The sequence below is a fragment of the Lissotriton helveticus genome, chromosome 7, assembly GCF_964261635.1.
Source record: "Lissotriton helveticus chromosome 7, aLisHel1.1, whole genome shotgun sequence".
Taxonomy (NCBI): Eukaryota; Metazoa; Chordata; class Amphibia; order Caudata; family Salamandridae; genus Lissotriton; species Lissotriton helveticus.
Window position 1 is genome coordinate 849944226 of NC_136068.1, and position 21431 is coordinate 849965656.

The following is a 21431-nucleotide window of genomic DNA, read 5'->3' on the forward strand; positions in this document are numbered from 1 at the left end:
GAGGTAAGCGATGCTCTTGCGGCGAAGTGCCGCTGACCAGCGCGCTGCATAAGGGAAACGCCAGAACCATACTAACAATACTCCCGTTTTCCCTCAGCGGAGACGGAGCCCGTCTAAATCCTTTTTGACACGCCGAAATCCTTCCAGGCACCAGGATCCCCCTGGACCAATCCCTGAAAAATCTAAAAGGCATGATTTCCGCACGTCGGAACTAAACTGGTTTCAGACCCAGACCCCAGGTTCCAAATACCGATATATGCATTTTTTCACACACAGCGCCACGGGCCTTCCAGTCATTGTGAACACGCCGCTGAGCCCCTCTTTCCGCAAAAGACAGCCGTCCCCTCCAGCTTTGAAATTAATGACGGTACGCTCAATTTTTAATTGTCCGTATGCGCCAACATCCAATTGTTCACTTTTTGTGCTAATGCCCACTCACTTTGATTTTAGGCGTTCCAATTTTTGGACTCAACCTCCAGTCTGCACTGACAAATCCTCCCGCTGAATTAACTTCGTTAAAAAGCGGTAGGTGCTAGCTGATTGTCACAACATAAGGAGTCTTGCCTCTTTGCTTATTCATGACACTGAAACTTTTTCCCTTTTGTAAATCTACAGACAGATTAACTATGCCCTGAGGAGAATCCGGACAGTTAATTCCTGGATTCGAAACGCGTCGGCCAATTAGAAAAGGACAATCTAATTTTAAGCCATTGCTTAAAAAGAGTTTCGAATTGACTTTTGCGCTCCTTTTCCTAATTCTTCCTTTCTTTGCATTTCACTTTCTTTGCTTTAATCAAACCTTCTACGTATGTAAAAATGTGTTGCACCATGTATTGGTAATATATGTTCATTGTTTTTGTCTGTTTCACATTGATTTTTGTACAGTTGTGACCACATTTAGGACCACATTTAATTTTGATATTATGTTGCATTGAATAACCTAACTTTGTTCAATATTTATGATATGTACAGGTCTTTTCTGCCTATCATATGTTGTGTTCGACAAACATGGTATAAACTTAAAAAATAACTGGTATAAATAAAAGTACCTGGTTGAAAACGACAAATAGCGTCTTCAACTTGCCTTGATTTTTTGGCTGTGATTGAGTAGTGGGAGGCACTCTTGTTTGATTACGTATACATTAGGCCCAGCCTTCCCACTTGTCCTCTTAGGGCCAAGCTCCCCTTGTTCTTCTAACAATAAGAAGATGGCACATGAGAGTGACAATGAAAGACAACCAATGGTAAGCAATAGGCATGCTCTAAGCTTCTCTATGGTCTTGGTAAGCCACAATATGCCTCTCAACAGACAGCACATGCACTGTCTAGTAGGCAAAACCTAACACTCTTGTGGTTTTTCTATATAAACCAAGACAAAATATAGGTTATTTTCTTACAGTTAAAGATGTAAGAAAATGACTTTAGAATACTTGTACTGTATTTGACATCACTTCGTGGATGAGAGTTTTGTTTACTTCATTAAATGAGGTAAAATATGTTTTTAATTGTTACTCCTAAAAACATTTTTGATAAGAAATAGAAAGTTCCACATTTGTGCTGCTAACTTTTATTAGAACATTGGAATGCTGGGAGCTTAATTGACAACAATGGATAGCTCCCGGCCTCTAGTGGACGGGAGAATCCCGGAGCTCAAATATTCTAATGTTGTTCACAGCTGTTGCTGTGAACAAAGACCTCATGGACCACGAGGTGATTTCTATCTTCTCTGGCTCAGTGAGGGATTTGTTTTATTTGTTAGAACATTCTGACCTCTAGTGGCGGAATGTTACCACTCTTCTGCTCCAGTGCCACCTGGGACCTGGTGGGTCGATATGCTTCTCTATACCAGGATCTGCTATGTTGGGTGCATGGAGTCTGCTGACATTCTGGAGGTTCTGCTCGTACAGTGCGCTTATCGTATAACTCAAGCCAGTCGTATCTGTGAAGAAGTGCACCTAATCCTCCATTTGTATGCTAAGCCGGGCTGGGAACAGCAAGGAATGGAGTAAACCCAGTTCACACAGCATTTTCTTAACTGTGACATCCTCTGGCTCTGAAACTTCAGGGTGAAGTCAGGTTACAAGGAGACACTGGCATTTTCTACTGCAAAGGGGCCATGAGCCCATTCGGCTGTAACAAGTAATCTCTGTAACAAAAATGCAGGAGTCAGGCAACTCCTAGGCAAGGTTGGGCCCCAGGATGACTACAGCGGTACACAATGAGCCCACTCCAAGACTCTCTGTGGCCATCATTCCTGCAGCCAATCTTCCAGGAACGCCAGCATTGAGTCACCTTCAACTCATTCCGCATGTCCCACAAAACGTACATTATTCTGCTGGGCCCGCCCATCCTGGTCGTTAAGCCGGGTAGTCAGGTGCTTCCTTTGGGCCTCCAGCCCTGTAAGACGGTGATCAGTGGACTGAACAGTCATCACCAAGGACAGCACTGTGCTCTCCAGGGCATTAACCCTCTCAGCCACCTCCCGGGAGTCCTCTCGGATAAGGCCAAGATCCAATGCAATGGAGTCAATCTTACCCTCCAGTCTATCCCCAAAATCATCAATCGCAGTCAGAAGCTTCTCAAATTTACTGTTGATGATGACATGTTACCACTACTGGTGCCCTGCTTAATCCACTCCTGGAGGGTGCTCAGAGATGTATCCTACTTAGCGCCCGAGTGCTCCCGATGATAGCCCCAACAGTACAGTCAGGATCGCAGAATCTGGGCACAAGACGAAAGACCAGCCAAGCAACACCACTCAGCAGAGGCCCAGTGCAGTGTAGACCCCCTATAGTGTCTCAGTAGCGACCGGGCAGAACCTCATGCCACTGCAGAGCTGGCCACAAGTCCGGATTCCAGGGTTCTAGGGAGTAGCAGCGGACCTGGCACCATAACCATCAGGCCCCAAGTAAGATGGCATCAGCAGAGCACAAAGGATCAGTACCAGGGACCTGTCCGGCCCCTGCCTGCACACAAGTAAAAGCACCTGCATCCCCCACAGTGGTAAACATTAGTTTAATCTCTGGGGGGGGAGGGTGCAGAGCTTTCCCTTCTCAGGGGTCATTCCAAGCATCCCCCACCAGCAATGTACAAATAACGGGGCTGACAATCTGTAATATCCCCAATTATCACAAGAGGGCTTCAGGCTTAGCACTAGTCCAGCCCTGTGTGTGGTACCCAGAGGAGCAGCTGGGTGGTCTCCAGGGCTCCCATAAACTGAAATCCACAGTAATGCAGGCCCTCCCCCACAGGAGAACTCACATTTTCGTGCATGTGGCAGCCATACTTCTAGTTTGTTCCCCGCTCAGGGGCAGATTCAATGCACTTGCATCTCTCACTAATCCCACGAGGTCGCAATCTGGTCTAATGCATGCTGAATGCCTGATCTGTCCCCGGCATCACAAAGCATGGTGATCTTGACCCTTGGCACCCCGTTTCTCCTCATGACCCCAAGGCTCGCCAGTCCTCCTCGATGCCCAGAAGCACCGTCTCGGCCGGCCAAGTGAAGTAGAAGGGCGTTCCCTGTGAAAGATGCAGGACCACCATTTTATGCTGCCAGTAAAGGTGCTCTCCATCCTCGGCTGCTGGCCCTCTGCTTCCCTAACCCATCCCGGGGGGATGCACTCACAGGTTGTGATGAGGCCCTAACCACTCAGGGGCATTTCCCAGAGTGGAGCGGGACGCTTGCAGTGGTCGCTGATGGCTGGGGATTCGCGGTCGGCGAGGAGCTCACGCCGGCAATGTCCTCAGGTCATGATGGCTCCGAAAACCGAGAACAACTTAACTACATTTTATAATTGCTACAATCTGTAGCAAACATATCAGCAAAGGAAACACTAAATCCTTTGTGGGCAGTAAAACAAAAAAAATAAGCCTGTTTCCTTGTTTTAACATCAGTCCATAATGTATGGATGTGTTCACATATATTAGTTAGTCTTCGTGATTTTTGCATTCATTGTTTGTGCTTTCTAAGTCTACCGGGCCTAGATTTATTTTCCTCTGTGACCATGGGTGTCTATGTTGGTCTTTATGTGCTAGGGTGGCTGTAGCTGTGCTAATCTACATCCATGTATGTCTAAAGTTGCAGTTTCCTCTGAAAATTGGGTGTCTCAATCCTTGTCTCAATGCATGCAATATACAAAAGAAAAACCTATTGACTGAGTCGATGTTTGTCAATCTTAAACTTCATTGCACGCCTCCTAACACAATGTTTTTGTAATATATATATTTACATTACAAATGCTACACTGAATTAACTATTTAAAATATTTGTTAATTATTGTTTAAAACGTAATGAAATTAAAAGCAATATGTAGGTGCTATTGTGAAATAAAAATATTGATTGAATTGCTTACTGCTACAGTGTGAAAGCAACAGCGTAACCTAGAATGTCCAACAATGGTCCATGGAACAGCTCAGTCCTTAGCATAGTGTGAACAGCATTTCCATTTACCTATGTTTTATATAGGCTTTCATTGGAAGCAGGGGCGTAACACAGGCCCCCGCATCCCCCGCAGTGCGGGGGGCCCAGGGGCTGCAGGGGGACCCCTCTGCACTGTACTCACGCCAGGGGGCCCCTACAACTTTCATTACGCCACTGATTGGACGCCTCTATCATGATGAGCAACTGGATTGAAATCCAATTATTTACTACAGTGATGTAACAACAGGGTGTAACAAACATGGTTACCGACTGTTATGATGTTACCAGGGGAAATGCTCCCCTCCCTTTGTTCTATAACCATGAGACCTAAAAGTGGCGGGAGAATGTTGGGTGGTAGTTGCATCTGCCTCCTTCTGGTCTTCCTGATAGCACGGAGCTCTACAGACCAGAACTCGCAGGAGAAAGCAGACTCTGCTTCCCCGCGTCTCCTACAAAACTGCTGTCAGTGTAAAGCCAGAACATTTGGGTACAGAGGGAGGGGTAAGGCACAGAGTGTGAACAGTGGTAGGAGGCCAAGTATGTCTTTTCACAGTTTGGATTTGGGTGATGGAGTGTTATCATCTAAGGGTGAGAAAGGTATGGGGCATGAGGGCTAGGTATTTTATTTTTTGTTTGGGGTATGGTAAAGGATCTGTATCGAGGGTTGTGGGAGTGGGTGGCAAAGAGGACACGTTTTTAGCAATTGGAGTATCAGCCATGTTATGTATGACTCCTCTGTTACTCCTCTGCTGGTTTATATGTTGGAAGCAGAGGCAGATAATTTTGGAGGCCATATATAACATACACATTTTAGACTGCTAAACCGTGAATAATGAGAATGATTTCCACCTTAAAAGGTTCTGAGTGACATCATGGACAACTTAAGTTTCTCTTTCTTTGTCTGGCTAATGTCAGCTAGAGCCACTTGATGAAAGACATTCCTGTTAGTAATAGGTTCAATTCATTAAGTTTATATTTTATTAATAAAGTATGGAAGAAAACACTACATGTCAACTTATTTTATGGATCTCATTAGCCATTATTGACATTGGTCTATATTTATGTCTCAGGGCCTTATAACGAGTTTGGCGGGGACATGAACCGTGGTACCCCCAGTCCGAACGAGATGTGCGGATTGCTATTGCAAGGACCGTGGCTAAACCACTGACATGGGCAGCCCGCCGCAGACCACCGGAGCCACGGTCAGGAACTAGCAGCTGCCATACGGTGGTAAAGGGGACTAGCAGCTGCCATACGGTGGTAAAGGGGAGTTTCACCGCCATCCGTATTATGAGTTGGCTTTTCCATGAGCTGACCAAGGTTGTGATACAGAAAACAATTGTCCTAGAACATAAATTTGTGATGGGATAAATCCCTACTGAGTGATTTCATTCCATTGTTGTGAGCCCCCCCCCCCCTTATTTCAGCTTGGACCACGAAATCTTTTTCCCCTCATCTGCCATACTAGAATGAATGTCTAGTTGAATTTAGAAACTGTATGACTTAGATTGTATATTGAAAAGCGTGGCCAGGTCGGACGATGATTGATAACCAGTCCATGTATTTAAATATGTCTAGCCTCTCTATGTCACTATTCTGAATATACCCCTCCCCCGCCTCACCACTCACCCTTGAGCACCCTTGCTATATGCACGTTCCCTCCTGAGCAACCTCCCTTATTTAAACGGCCTATAAAAAACTCGCCAAATTACACTGTTGATTTTACTAATTGTCATGGAAATAAATACATGGTGATTGAGAATATGGTTTGTTGCACATCTCCTTGGTTTAGAATAAGTAATGTATTGAATACCCTGAGCTACAATATTGTTCTTTAAAAGCTCACAACTATGGAATGACATCACTCAGTAGGGATTTATCCCATCACAAATTTATGGTCTAGGAACATTGTTTTTTGTATCGCATTGCACCCAGGTCCTTGACTATTTTGGGTTACCCCATTGTTTGCAATAGCGACCATGGTGGTGAGACTGCCAGCTTCAAGCCAGTGGAAACAAAGGATTTGGGGTGCATACTTACCCTTTTTTGTTATTTCCGTCGGAGTTCGACCTGGATCCCTTACTCCCGGCCCCCTTCACAGCAGCATCTTCACCCAGAGGATTATGACCCTGTTTGTGGCAATGTACCGGTGAGTCCTTTTTGTACCACATACCCACTGACTGGACTGCCAACATATGGGCAAGACTCCGGCAATGGGTAGGTGGTATTTTTCTAAATGTATCATGCACATGTGTGCATTCGATAACATATGCAGTCAAGATGCTCACAAAGGCATCCATACATATGGAAAAATAATCAACAGTACTGCAAAATCTCCACCGTCACACTGCGGGCACAGTGGTAAACTTGTGATATGGTGGTCGGAAGACCGCTAGCGCTGCCGGCTCCTGGTGGCCTCGGCATTCAGGCAGTGTGGTGTTGCTAATGGAGGGACCCCAAAAGCAGACTATATGTGAGCTTGGAAATTCACTACTGGTTTACCATTCATATTATACATTTACAGAAGTCTTTTTGGGTGAGCAATGGGGCTCTAGGAAAAGAAATGCAGAACAAATTGCAGTAGGTTAATATTATCAACCATGTTAAAACAAATATGGGGTGGAAGTTACATATGGTTCAACAACAGTACACCAGATTTCACATGCCATTTATACGCCTATTAATGCTGTCGTCATTGAGATATTTACCTGATGGCATACAGAACAGTGCCATTTGCGAACAGTCTGATAAGACGATTCTCCACTGTGATGTCATGAAGGAAAGACTTCTTGGAGTCCACAATGTATGTGTCTGGCACCCACAGCAACTGAACCAACCGGGCATCCAAACTATAACTCTTATTGCCTTCAAAAACCAGACGTTCATCGGTCCATCGCTGGCGTAGAAATATGGTAGCTGTGTAATCCTTTTCAAATAAGAGAGGTGTGCCATGTGAGACAAGAATAGGCAATATAAAGTTATCAGTTTCTACTGATGGTGCCTTTGAAACTACATTTTCTTAGACATTGGATTGTAGAGAATTCAGAATAAACAAAATTTTGAAAGATCAAGACTATGTAGAAAATAAGCAAGAAAACACCAGTTCACACTGGATGTTTTTGTATAGGATAATTTATCTTTGATTGACTCTATAAGGTATATGCTAGAAGCATGACCTTGTGTGCCCTCTGTGGTTGTGACACTACAGTTCCATGTCCTGCTGCTTTAGTCATTAGGAAATGGGTGTTAACAAAACAGTAATTGCTTTGTGATATTAAATATTAGAAAGGCATCTAAGGTGTAGTCATTTGCGTTCTACTGGCTACCCTGACAAATCCTGTACCTGAGATGATTATTTCAGCCCTCTGATGTGGCTGCCTACACAAGACCTTCAAAGTATTTATTCTTATCTGATGCTTATAAATCGCTTAAAACGACTGGCTTATGGTAATAACATATGTCCAGCATGGAGATACCCCGGTCGGGGAGATTCAGGCGCTTTATAAAAGATATAAATAAAAATTACTGATCTTCCCTTTTTGGTTGTCTAAGGCTGTCAAGTGCGGAGATACCCCGGTCGGGGTGATTCATGTAAAAGATATAAATAAATACCCCAGAGCTGGTTTTACATGGTGTAGAACTCGATTACTTGATGAACAACAGTAGGGGTAGCATTGGTCTTTTGAGGGGTCAATATATAATTCTACTCCAAACTGAACAAATGTAGGCAAAGTGCTAGACTTTGGAGGGGTCAACATTATGAGTCCCACTCCAACCTAAGCAACAGTAAGAAAAGTATTGGACTTTGGACAGAAAATATTATTTCCAATCCAATGTAACCAGCAGTATTAAAAGACAGAAGCATTTTTAAAAAGTCACATCTACTAATCAAAATCCTAAATTATAAAGAATAGGCTACAAAAAAACCCAACACTCTAAACATAAAAAATGATATTCAAATCATATCAAAGACATAATAATTACATTAGATTATAATAATAATTATAACAATAAGGATTGCAACAATAATAACGGTGATGATAATAATGGTAAATCTTGACAATATTAATAATAAATCATGCTAATAATACATTATTATTGTTATTAAGTATTAGTATTATTATTGCTAGTAATAATAATAACAAAACATTTACATTCACAACTAAAAGAAATGATGTAAAAATAAATATCAATGCACAAAATATTTTTTAAACGGAATAAGTAAAAATTTGAAAAAACTATAAGAAACATAAAAATATGCATTTAAGTTGAAAATGCTACTTAAATAAAATATCTATTAATAAAACATTGTGACCAAATAATAAAATATATAAATGTAATATAAAATATTAAAAGACATACAACCTTATTTACAATATTTTGACGCAAGGCAGTGCAGCAATCCTTCCTGCTGCGCTGCTGTGCTTCAAAATATAGAGGCAGGAATTCTCCCCATGAGCATAAACAGCAGCCGTGCGCCAGCACAGACACCCTTGTGTCATTTTGAATGGGTGCCTGCACTGAGGGGATAATTGTTTTTGTGCTGGAAGGTACACCTTCTTGCACAAAAACAATAATTAAAGGCATTTTCCTTTTTCTATGCGTGCTGCAGAATGCAGCACGCATGGAAAGAGGAAAAAACAAGGAGAAATAAAAGTATTTCTCCTCATTGCGTCTCCTTATGCCTCCCCTAGCAAGGCATAGGATTCAGACGCATTCCTAGGTTTAAAAAATGTTGTAAATCTGGGAATGCGTCACCTTCCATGGATGTTGCGTGGGAACACCCACAGCAACACCCATGGAATGCCCCTTTCACGCAGAGTTATGTGTGAAAGGGAAGCCTATTTACAAGGCCATAAAAAGTCACGCAGGGTGACTTTACATGGCGTTGTAACTATGGGGAAGCCCATTGCGCTGCCGGTGCGTCATTAAAAGTGACGCGCCGGCGGCGCAAGGGACTTGTAAATAAGCCCCAAAGTTCACAAAGTTAAGAAACAATTTCACCAAATAATAAATAGTACATTAATTATAAAATTAATGAAAATATATTTATCAATACTTCCACCCCTACTTCCCTACAATAACCATAACACCCCAACAAAATAAATACTAATACATATTATAATTTATAAAACATCAAAAACATAAATCAACACAAATAATTATGTTTTACAAATTGTCAAAGCAAACAAATATTCACAAGATTTTACATCCACACAAACTGTAAAAATATGCAGATGTAATAGTCAAATAATTAATTAAAATAAACTAAGCAATTATAAATTCGAATATACATACTCCCAGTCTTGCTCCCCTACAAACTAAACACCCAGCAAAAAAAAAATATATATCTTTTTTAACAATTTATGAAAGGGTTTTAAACTAATGAAAAATACAAAAATATAATTTACGCAATTATATAAAAAAACTATTAAATACCCTAGATATTTTTAAGAATGTTTAAAACAATATTTTTACTTGTATTACGCCCCACAATATTCTAGACATCACATATTTTAGCAATGAAATGTACAACCCACAATATTTTTTAAATGATATTAAGACAGAACAAAGGTCAATGGCTAGACCAGCTCCATTCATGGTTTTGAAACAGACAAGCCACTGTTGGAAACTAGGAAACATTTCCCTACTATGGGTGTCAGGGCCAGGATTGTCCTTTCTTGATTCTGGAGGGGTGGTCAATTATGACTGGCACTGTGCTCAAGGAGATTCCTCCTGTTTTCAGGGCGACCTGGAAACATGCTAACATGCCACTGTGACACATGTAAGTAAGATAAATCACATTTACTGTTCGGTTAATAAAAACCAATACAATCATAACATAACATTTCATCCCTTAGAATAAAAATATTTAAAATAATCTAATAGATCAAGGAATATGAATCTAATTACCTGACTTAAAAGTATTTAAATATAAAATGATCTGATAAATCGGCCAACAGAAAACCCTTGTTCATAATGTATACAAGAGCACTCAGGCGGATGCCTCTGTTTGTCTATACCCTAAGTGGTATTACATACAGACGACGTCCTTTTCAGATATTATTGCCCCTCTCTCACTAAAAGCTGCCAACTTTACCATTCTTGGTGACCTGAATCTACATCTGGAGGACCCGTTGTGTAGTATTAGCAAAACCTTCCTATCTGACATGGAAGCCCTTAATATCCTGCTATGCAACTCCGGGCCGACGCACACAGCGAGGCATCTTTTGGACCCTGTCCTTTCCAACCTTCCGTATAATTGTAACTCTGCTGCATGCATTTTGGAATGGTCTGATCATTTTGCGGTGCAATTCTCTTTAACTTGTACTGAGACTAAGGCTACTGAAAGCAGAGACATGCAAGAGAGCTTCCGACGCTGGGGCAAATTGAACATCAAAGACCTTAACTCGCTCCTGTCTGAGACTCTACCTGACGCTGGCCTGCCCTTACCTATGTTAGACATGGCGGTTTCGAAGTGGCTGAGTACAGCCGCAGATAAACTTCTTCCGTTGGTACCTAAGCACTCTCTGCCTGACCACCCCCCTGCATCATGGTTTTCAGAAAACCTGAAAACCATGAAGTCCCGTTGTAAGGCGCTTGAGAGGAAATGGAGACGCTCCTATTCCCCATCGTGTAAAGCAGGTTACAAAGAGGCTCTCAGAGACTACCATAAACAATATAAAATGGCGCGGGCCACCTTTATCACCAACACGGTGACTCATGCCCAAAACTGTCCCCGTACACTCTTCACTGTGGTTAAGAAGCTGACAGGTTCGGATACGACCCCGACCCCGACCCCCCTATTTTAAATGATGAACAATGTAATTCTATTGCGGAATTCTTCATAGGAAAGGTGGAGCGCATATACGACTCTCTGGGCCCTTCCTCCTCTGATGAGGACTCACCTCCTATGTCGGCACCTGTCTATAACAGCATACCTTGCTTGGCAGTTAAATTGACAGACTGGTCACCGTTTGATGATGTTTCCTTTGCTCACTGTCTGGATAGTATTAAATCAGGCTCTCCTTGTGATCCTGTACCAGTCAAGTTTCTGAAGCAGCTTGACCCGGATTCCCGCGGTGTTTTGATGAAGCTTTTTAACGCATCCTTGGAAATGTCACATGTTCCACAGGAGTGGAAACATGCGATGATTGTTCCCCTCCTTAAGAAGGCTGGAGCTGATGCCTCTAATTTAGCCAACTTTAGGCCTATCTCGCTGTTGCCTGCCTTTTCTAAAGTTCTGGAAAGACACATTAACACACAGCTGACGCATCTTGTTGAGAGTTCAGGCTTCCTGCATTCATCTCAATCAGGCTTTAGGGCACATTATTCCACCGAAACTACACTCCTGGGAGTCACCGAGAGATTGCGACAGTGTATCGATCGTGGAGAAACATCTGCACTCATTCTTCTTGATTTGAGTGCGGCGTTCGACACTGTGTCACACTCCATTCTTTTGGCATCTCTTCGGTCCCTTGGAGTTGAAGGTTCGGCCCTAGCCTGGATAGCCTCCTTTCTAAGTGGTCGCACTTTCCAAGTTTTTTCTACAAAGGCATCCTCCAAAATCTGTCCTTCGGCGTACGGCGTTCCCCAGGGGTCTATTCTTAGCCCGTTGCTATTTAACATTTATGTTAGACCCCTGGCTACCATCGTGGAGGAAGCTGGACTTACTCTATTTTCATACGCCGACGATACCCAAATTATCTTCTCCCTTTCTAATACGGAGGAAAATATTATTTCTGTTCTTAAGCAGGAATTGACTCGGGTCTCCAAATGGATGCGGAGCAATTTCCTTAAGCTTAACGGAGACAAGACCGAGGTTGTGATCCTGGGCAAGGGCAGAGACCTATGGGGTCCTCAACATTGGCTCAAGGACATGGGCCCTCCCCCTCAGCCTGTGGCTCAGGTTCGCAACCTCGGCTTTCTCATCGATGAAAAGCTCACGATGCGGCAGCAGGCAATAAAGGTGGCTTCTATCTGCCTTGCCACCTTAAGATGGCTCAAAAAAATCCTTTGGATGCTCCCCGTTTCTACACAGAGGACTGTAGTCCAGGCATTGGTTGTTTCCCGCTTGGACTACGGCAATGTCCTTTATCTTGGAGCCGATCAAACAACAATAAATAAACTCCAAGTTGTGCAGAATGCGGCGGCACAACTTCTCCGGCATGTTCCTCGGAGAATGTCTGCCTCCCAAGCAGTCTCTGACCTTCATTGGCTAAGGATCTCGAGGCGAATTAAATTTAAGGCTCTCTGCCACATCTTTAAGATTAAACAAGGCTCAGCCCCTAAGTATCTACAAGATCTTATCCAGGCCTATAAGCCTTGCCGCCCCTTGAGATCCTCTGGGAAAGGCGATTTCATGATTCCTAGATTTAAGTTAGTAAAGATGGGCGGCCGCTCTTTTTCACATTTTGGCCCAAAATTCTGGAAGGCATTGCCTGTGAGCCTTAAAACTGAAACAGATCTTTTACGTTTCCGCAAGGGACTAAAAATGTGGCTTTTCCAGTAACAGTTAGAGTGTTCCTTTCTGCAAGTATTCTTGGCGGTTCTTTCTGTCTTTTATCTGTCCTTTGGCGTCGGGAAACCCACTGTGGGTAGCTGTGCGCCTTATAAGTTAAATAAAATAAAAATAAATAAATAAATAAATAACGGTATGTATTTTGCATAATCAAGATGCGTTCCGGATTTTACCTGCTGCTTGCAAGGAATAAATTAACTTGTTGTTTCGATTTAGGATAGTTCGAAGTCTAAAAAATTAGCATTAAAGAGCCATATGTTTAAATGGCCCGATCAAGCTCAAATCACATACCATACCCAGCCGCGGCCCGTGGAGGGAGTTGCGGTGGGGCTGAAAGGCGGGGCACGGGAGGGGCAGGGTGTGGGGTTCTACAATCCGGAATATGGATAATTGAAGGTAAGTAAACAATTTAATTAATAAAACGAATTTCGTAGCGCGCCCTGCATTGCGATGCTGCGCGCGCTACGAAATTTGTTTTATTAATTAAACAAAGTCCCTAGTATATGGTAGGGCATGTAAGTCCAGATTTAATGCACTTGAGTGTGCACTGCTGTGGTGCCTCCTACCGTTTTAAAAGCCAACCCTGCCTTGCAGGCTGCTTTAAAGTAGAATTATTGGCAGATTTAACTTTGGAATTAAAGGTACTTCCAAAGTAGTATATTACCTTATTTGTTCATGTAAGTCACCCAAGGTGCCCCAGGGGTAGGGTGCCTTGTACTATAAGAGGTACATTATAAAATATGTTGTATGTGCCCTGGTGAGGGGAAAACTGCCAATTTCGTTTTTTCCCCAATGGAATGCATTGGCTCCATAGGCTAACACGGGGATATTTTAATAAAGTATAACTACTGATAGGAGTGAGCTCAAAATATAATTCAAGTACTTAACATAATAGTTATGATAAATCCAACAACTTGCCATTATTAGATTTGATATAACAATTACAGAAAAGAAGTTATAGAACTTTATTTTCTTTAAGCCAAAATAAAGCCCCCAGCTGCCCTCTCCTGATTAGCCAGCTTCTGCCAGACTGACCCAAGCTGTCTTAATAAGGTGTGATAAGGATTTCCAGTGGGAGGAGAACTGAAACTGCATACGCAGAAGGCAGGATGAGTTTGGAGTAGCCACACTTATATTCAAAGAGCCAATGAACTTTAGGACAGCACATGCTCACCCCCACATCCTGCACCCCTAGCCACACAGAAGCCCTGTAATTTGATTAGTGAAGGGGCTGGAAGGGGAGTGTTGGCTTAGACACATCTAACTCTTCAGGAGACACTTTCTCGATTTTGGACGAATAGTGCTTTCTGGGGCAAGAATATGCTACACTTTGGAGTAAGTGGTTATACACCTGGGTTGCACCCTGCATCCCATTGATCAGGGCTGCCCCCCTGCTTGATGCCTTGGAATACTGAATAAATATGGGAGAGCTGCACAGCAAGTCAGATCTACTGCCTAAAACAAAAAGGAGGAGAAAGACTGCCCTGCTGGAACCCTGAACTGCACCCAAACGATTGCACTCTGAAGGACTGCACCGGTTGTACAATTTGGAACTAAAGCCCTAAGGACTTTGCCTGGCTTCACAAGGAGTAAGGAATGGACTCCCTGACAGCAAAAGGTTAACAGAGCTCACCTGCACCATCTCCCCCAAGAAGTCCCCAGCCTGGAGGGCGACCAGTGGACTTTAAGGATTTGGCCAAATGTACTGTGGGAATTGTAGTGCCAACAGGACCATCTCAGAGCTTCTAGACCCTTGGATTGGTGTTTTGGACACTTTGAACCCACAAGAGGAACTTCAGGAAGAGGTTCCAGAAGTTTGGAGCACCTTTTGTAAAAAGCTACATAAGTTGACCAGGTGCATTGTGAAAGTTGTAATCCCAGACCCCGAGAGGCAAACCAGAGCATCTGAATTCGTGGTTGGGGCTGTGGAACACTTTCATGCATCAAGAAACATTTCTGGAAGGAAGAGTAAAAAGTATTACATTATGGGTGGTCTGAACTCTGGACTTTGTCCCAGTCCAGCGTGACCTTTTCTAACACTTTGAGCGCTATTACTTCTAACCGCTAGTTTTACTTTTAATCTTTTTAAAATTCATATCTCTGATTGCCTACATTGGATTTTTGTCATTTTGATGTCTATTTATTCATAAAAATATAATTTATGATTAAAAAAGTATTTTGGATTTTTATTGTGGGTTGTATCTTACTTATTTAATCTATTGGTGTTTTAAATGGTTTACACACCTGTCTCCTAATTTAAGCCTGCCTGCTTGTTGCCAGCTAGCAAGGGTTGAGCAAGAGAATAATTTATTGAGATCTTGACTGAACCTTTTATTGTGATTGTGGTCTTATTAGTAGTGCTAAGTCCCAACTTGCCCCTACTAATAAACCACTTCCCAACAATAATGGAACAAGGTTTCCAATTCTTTATTTTATACCTTCATAAGGCACCATACTCCTGTGATATCCAGATGTGGAGGACTTCACATTATTTTTCAAAAAGTATTGTAATAGAACGCTCCCTAATTAATACAACCAGGGGGCAGTATTTACCATTTATAACTTATAATAATTTACTAGCACATGCTGTAGAGCAAGGTTACTCAGAATCTATGCAATGAAAGAACACAATCTAGTTATTCCCCAGTAGCCGCAAGCATCACAATTTGCAATCAACAATGCTTTCATAGCCATCATGTAACAACTCACCATGTTGGCTTCAGAAATGGCAGTAATGCTGGCAACCTGGAGAGACACGTTTACTAGAACAGGTTTGCCTGAAAACGATTTTGTGAGAAAAATGTGAACTTAATTTACAGTTCATTAAAATCAACGATGCAAGCAAACATGATTTGATCATTTACCGTGTTGAACTATTCAGCAACAGTGCACTCACATGTATGAAAGGACGTGGACCTTTTTAAAAAATAAAATATGCTCTTTTTTGCTACATAAGTTTTAACTTTAGCCATGTTTTGTAATTCCAACTCTACTATTGTTAACTGTTTTATACTTATGTTTCTCATGTAGACTGTCCTACGCTTTGTGAGCTGCATCCACACTTCTAAACAGGAAATGACAGGAGAAGAGAAAAGGAAGTGCGATATTTTGATATATTACAAGCCCTGAGGTTCAAAAATAAAGGCTGCTCTTTGATTTTGTTCAGCAACACAAAATAGTTTGTTTTAGTTTCCACATTTTCTGTCCTTATACATTTCCAAACTGCATTTCCTACTTTCATCCAATGCTAGTTACTCTTTCACAGTTGAAGGTAGTTAATAAAACAAGCATTTGCAATGCAATCGGTCTCGCCTTTGGGACCTTATATGTATTTAGCTATGCAGCACATTAGCCTGTGTGTTGAAACATCTACTGTTCTTTAACATGGAGGGAAAATAAGCACCAAACTGCGTGACATGCCCGGTATGGAAACACATGGAGAGAAACATTGCCTTTCAGCGGGAAATGGTATAGTCCAAAACTCTGTTTTTAATATAAAATAAGGGCCTTCGGTGGTTATATCACTGAAAATACACGATTTGAAAGAAATATTATTTTCTACAGGTGCGCATGGAAGATAATTTCTAAGGAATGGAATCTAGAGACTGCTAAAGTGATTCTGGTATTTTACTGACCTTTGCTGGTCATTTTCTATCAAGAAAGTTAAATAGAGGGATGAAAGCTCCCCTCCCTCTTTCTCCACCAACCCCACTCCATCAGACAGACCATCCCACATTCACCAAGAGTCGAACTCATGGATGATGCTCTCGAAGTGTATGACAGCAAAGAGCCTGGAGCTGTATCCGGCCCGCCAGGCCAAGAAGAGGATTTTGAAGTAGAGTAAGGACTGCCAGCCTGTCGGCTGCGAAAGCCCACTGGCCAGTGCCCCTCCAGAAGAGGAGCTGCCCCCTGGTGGCCCGGCAAGAGGAGTTGGAGGCAGCAGCTCCCTTCTGCAGCCGGCTCTCCAGTGCCACCTTCTCTGCCATGCTTGAACCTGGGGCTGCGGAGTCGGACCCGCCGTTGCGTGCGAGCCACTTCCCTCTGCTGCCGGCCCCGTGTGCGCTCACTGTGCCCCCTCCAACGGCCACAGCTGTGAGCTCTCTCTCCAGCCGCCACTAGGAGTCCTCCGGTTCTCGCTCAGCATCACACACCGGGGAAAGGGGGCAAGACCGAGGAGCAGGCACGAAGCACTCCGTTGATAAGGAATGACATCTCCTCGGACACGAGACGTGGGCGAGGAAAGGGGTGGAGTCAGGGGCAACAGAGTGGTCTCAAGCGCAGCGAGTCAAGACTTAGAAAAGAGTTGAGACGTAGGATCTCATCACGCCCGCAATACGGCGGCCATATCTAAATAGAGTAATCATTTCAACGCTCGCAAGGCTAGGACATGAAAACTATTGGCAATTAAAATATATTTGCGTTTTTTTACTATATTGGAATGAAAACTGAGGACGGAATTAATAACATCAATTCTAGTACTAGAAAACTATATCAATATTGAGATTTGCTTTGAATACAATTCTAGACTCATGTTTTGTAAAGCACACTTTTTTCTTTTATTTCTTTGTTTATTGTTTAGTATTTTTCGCTTCTATGTTCAGTGTGCATACTAAAGAGATTTCGAAAATGGGCACCAGGCTAACATCCATCTATATCCTGGCTCGTGCACCGCTTGCTTTTAGTCTGTCTTCACTGTTTAAAAAGGGGCGGTTACTAGGCAGCACCAGGAAACGCTCATCGGCACGCCACCCAATGAAAGAAGCATTTGCAATGCAATAGGACTCCCATTTACGTGAGACCTATTGTATTGGAAATGGGAGTGCGGGCGGGCTAGAAGGCACGAACGGGAGCGCGGGGGGAGGGGGGGAGGGGGGGAGCCGAGAAGGCACGTACTGCAGGAGAGGGTAGGAGGCACGGAATAAAAATAGTGCTCGAAGTAAAGGGGCCAGTAGCCATGGAAGGATACAAGTGACGACATGGCTGTCATGAGGAGGGACTAACAAGTCTAACACCAATCGGATGGCAGCATTTAGGAACTAAGCCAATGAAAAAGATGGGCAAAGAGTGGGCAGGGCTTCCATGGAGCTTCCACGCCATACTGAATACTGCATGCTTCGTAAAGCGAGCAGCGCATGCGCTCTGCCTCTATAGGCTCGACCTAAAAAGTTTTACAAAGCTGGATGCAAATAATTTGGTTATTGGGAATTCCATCAACAGACGTTATAGTATTAATTTCACACAATGGGGAAGCCAGTAGTACTGGCTTAATATAAGTGTTTGGTAATAAATGTCTGTTTTGCCTCCAAATATCATAGAAAGAAAATGCTCTGAGGTATTTTAGGTGTAGTGTTGTGAGTTATCTTATGTGATTGTTTTTGTCCTTCCCATATGCTGTACATTTTTACATGCTTTGCCTCACACTATGTTTACATTTGTACATGTTTTGCCTTGGGCTACAACAATATGGAAGCTGGGAGTATGGCCCTTTTGCTGAACAAACGGAATATTGCATAGTTGATATTCTTGACAAACAGCCTGTATCTTTTTACATCTTTAAGAAAGCCTATGCGTGCTTACATCTTTACTTTGCATTCATAAATCCACAATTCTACCAACATGTTCTGGTGTGTGCGAAACTCACAATATTTGCAGTAGAGCAATTACGTGAAATTATGTGTAATTACATGAAATTCATCTTACACTCAAACAATTCAACTTGAAAATGTAATTTCAAGTTGATTTGCGGCTGCTTGGTTTTCTGTATGACTGCCGTTCATCTTCAGATTTGTAGTTTTGCACTCAAAAATTACTTGAATGGCCTGCTAAAAACTCTACCTGAAATGTTTGTTGAGCACCCACATTAAAGGAACTGTCACTCTTTTTCAAAACACTGTCACTCACTTTCAGATTTGTAGTTTTGTTGTCAAAATTACCTAGTCTGCTTGGGTAAAAACATCTACCTGAAATGTTGGTCATGTTCAAAATAACTTGAATGGTACATCTCGCGTTACAATTTCTCCCTAAAAATATGCGATGTGGAGTAGTAGCCTAATCTCCATAAATGCACAGAACATTTGCTATACGAAAGTACCAAAATTACGGCAATTACTCCAGCATAAAATGTCACCAAGGCCTAGTTATAATAACAATAATGGAGACCCAAACTCAATTGCTAGCAGCCAGAAGGCGGGACCAAATCAATCTTAAACACAACTTCTTCCACAACGCAGAACGCCAGATACCTTTGGAGCTGGCTGCCAGGACTACAAGGCCCAGACTCCCTGTGCCAGCATCCAGGTGGCGGGACCAAAGCACTCATAGACGGGGCCCATCTTCACCCGTCATCACTTGGAAGAGGCTGTGCTGGGGCACCTCTCTTGGCTTTTGATTTTGGCACCAGTGGCTTGAAAGTACATACAGCTTTGGCGTATCAGTGAATATTTATTGTTATATGTTGTTACTAGTCATTATATGAGTACATTCGGCATTTATGTGGTCCACTCTCAGCTGGATAGGATGAGGAAAGGGAATTTCCACATACTATAACTTCAAATAAATTCAGTAATACAACTTTGAGATCATTCTTGGCTAGGGCCATGGGGGTCGTCACAAAGGAGATAGACCTAGCAGAGAGGCATGTATTGCTTGAGTTAGGTGAGTGTCCGACCCCCACTCCACAGCTCAATAGGCCAATTGCCATTACTTTGAGGGAGCCCCAGCAGGGGGAAATCAGTCCCAGAAATACATTTCTCTGCGGCCCTTCAGTTAAATGGCAAAAGAGGATGATGAAATGCCTGGCTGGGCAAACCAACCATGCCAAATGGAGTCCTGCTGAGACAGAAAGGAAAAGCAATTTCAATGTCTCGACTCAGTGCTCGGTGGGTGACCCCTTTATAAATATCTGGGAGGTGATGGTAGGAAGATTTAAGGAATTTGTGGACTTACGCTTAGCTTCCCTGATGGAGACGACATAGGCTGGAAACAGCAATCGAAGAAATTATTAGCAAACATGGCTCCTTTAATTCTTTATCAAGGTTCCTTCTTCAGGTGTGATATCATAAGCTCGCCACTTCCATTGTGAGGAAATTTAACCACTAACATAGATTTTACCACTGTACCTAATGGTACATTTCAGTCATCCATTAACTGTTCTAACACTCAGGGTCAACAAGGGGTGCAGCTGGCCCAATCACTAGCCAGAAGAGGTAACTCAGAAAAGCAAATGAGTAGGCCTGATTTGAGGTGTAGTCACAATCCAGGGCCCTGCCATCAATTCAAACTCCCCCCAGATTGCTGCCCATACGTAGTTGTTTGGTCAAATGTTCCCCATTACCAATAACCATGGAGGAGTCTACAACCAAACTAAAAAACAAGGTATGCCATTAGAGAACACAAACATTTCTCTCGGTGATTGTAGCAATCTACTCTTCATTTGAAGGATGGTTTGAATTGCTCAAGTGCTAAGCAACCTAGGGGAGACTGTGTGGTATCACTTTCAAATACCCACGTCTGGCACACCACCTTATTTTTCATAAAACTAACCATAATATTCACATGAACATTAAAGTGCCACAGCTTGTTTTTTTTATAGGCACTTTCTTCCTGTCTCAAATGTGCTATCACCACCAGCGGTGCCCAGGTCTAATCCAACAGAAATAGTGCAAATGGCAGTCTCAAATCCCTATTCTTGTCACAGGGATTCTGCTCCTACACAGAACTGTGCATAGAGACTTGGAACCTCAGTGAATTAGGGTGTGCCAAAACTCACCTTAGTGCCCAAAATCCCCTACCAGACTAGCAATCAGTGTCTCATTGGCTCTTACAAACTCCCAATGTTTAGAAACCCAGAACATGGATTTAGAACACCTCAGGCAACGTGAAACAAATGAACACTCTTTAGTTATACCAACATATCAATCCAGAACGAGGAGTAAATGAAGACACGTGCAAGTTTGAAATGTGTATTTCTAATGCAGTGTTCTCAAGCGCAGTATCTTGGCTAATACAAGCAAACATATTATAAGAAACAAAGTAATCAGTAAAGTTACGGGTCCATAAGATACAAAGGGAGAAAGCATGTTAAAATGCTAAAGGGAAAAAGGCTAAATAGCACCTCAGCCTTACCAGCCCTTGCTAGTATATTATATTATATCTAAGAAGGTCTCTTTGGGTTTTAGAAGGGCGGCCCCATACCTCTGATCCTAGTGGAAAGGGATCACATCATCTTCCACCAGCTCTCTGCATGCGAGATTCATCAAGTGTGTGGGCATGCTCTGCGCAGTGCAATATTAAAACGCGCCTAAAGCCAGAGTTGGCCGCAGCTGCATATATGTTATGTCTCGAACGTGCGAAGATCAGACCTCACAACAACCACTGTGTTGCAATAACCTTGAAGGCCTCGGCACTCACTGTTCAGACATAGCTTACCAAGCAACGCTGATACAATAGCAAAAACATATTATTCTTGTGTGAAGCAAAATATTCTAC

General features: G+C 42.7%; 1 protein-coding gene across 1 annotated transcript in view; it reads right to left on the reverse strand.

Annotated features, from left to right (window-relative positions):
• GABRP (gamma-aminobutyric acid type A receptor subunit pi) overlaps nt 1-21431 on the reverse strand; it is a 102581-nt gene that overhangs the window by 39982 nt on the left and 41168 nt on the right. Inside the window, exons 3-4 of the mRNA XM_078650712.1 lie at nt 15654-15721; nt 7132-7349 (exon numbers count right to left, since the gene is read on the reverse strand). Coding sequence (XP_078506838.1) covers nt 7132-7349; nt 15654-15721 — 286 coding nt within the window. The remainder of the gene's footprint in view (nt 1-7131; nt 7350-15653; nt 15722-21431) is intronic.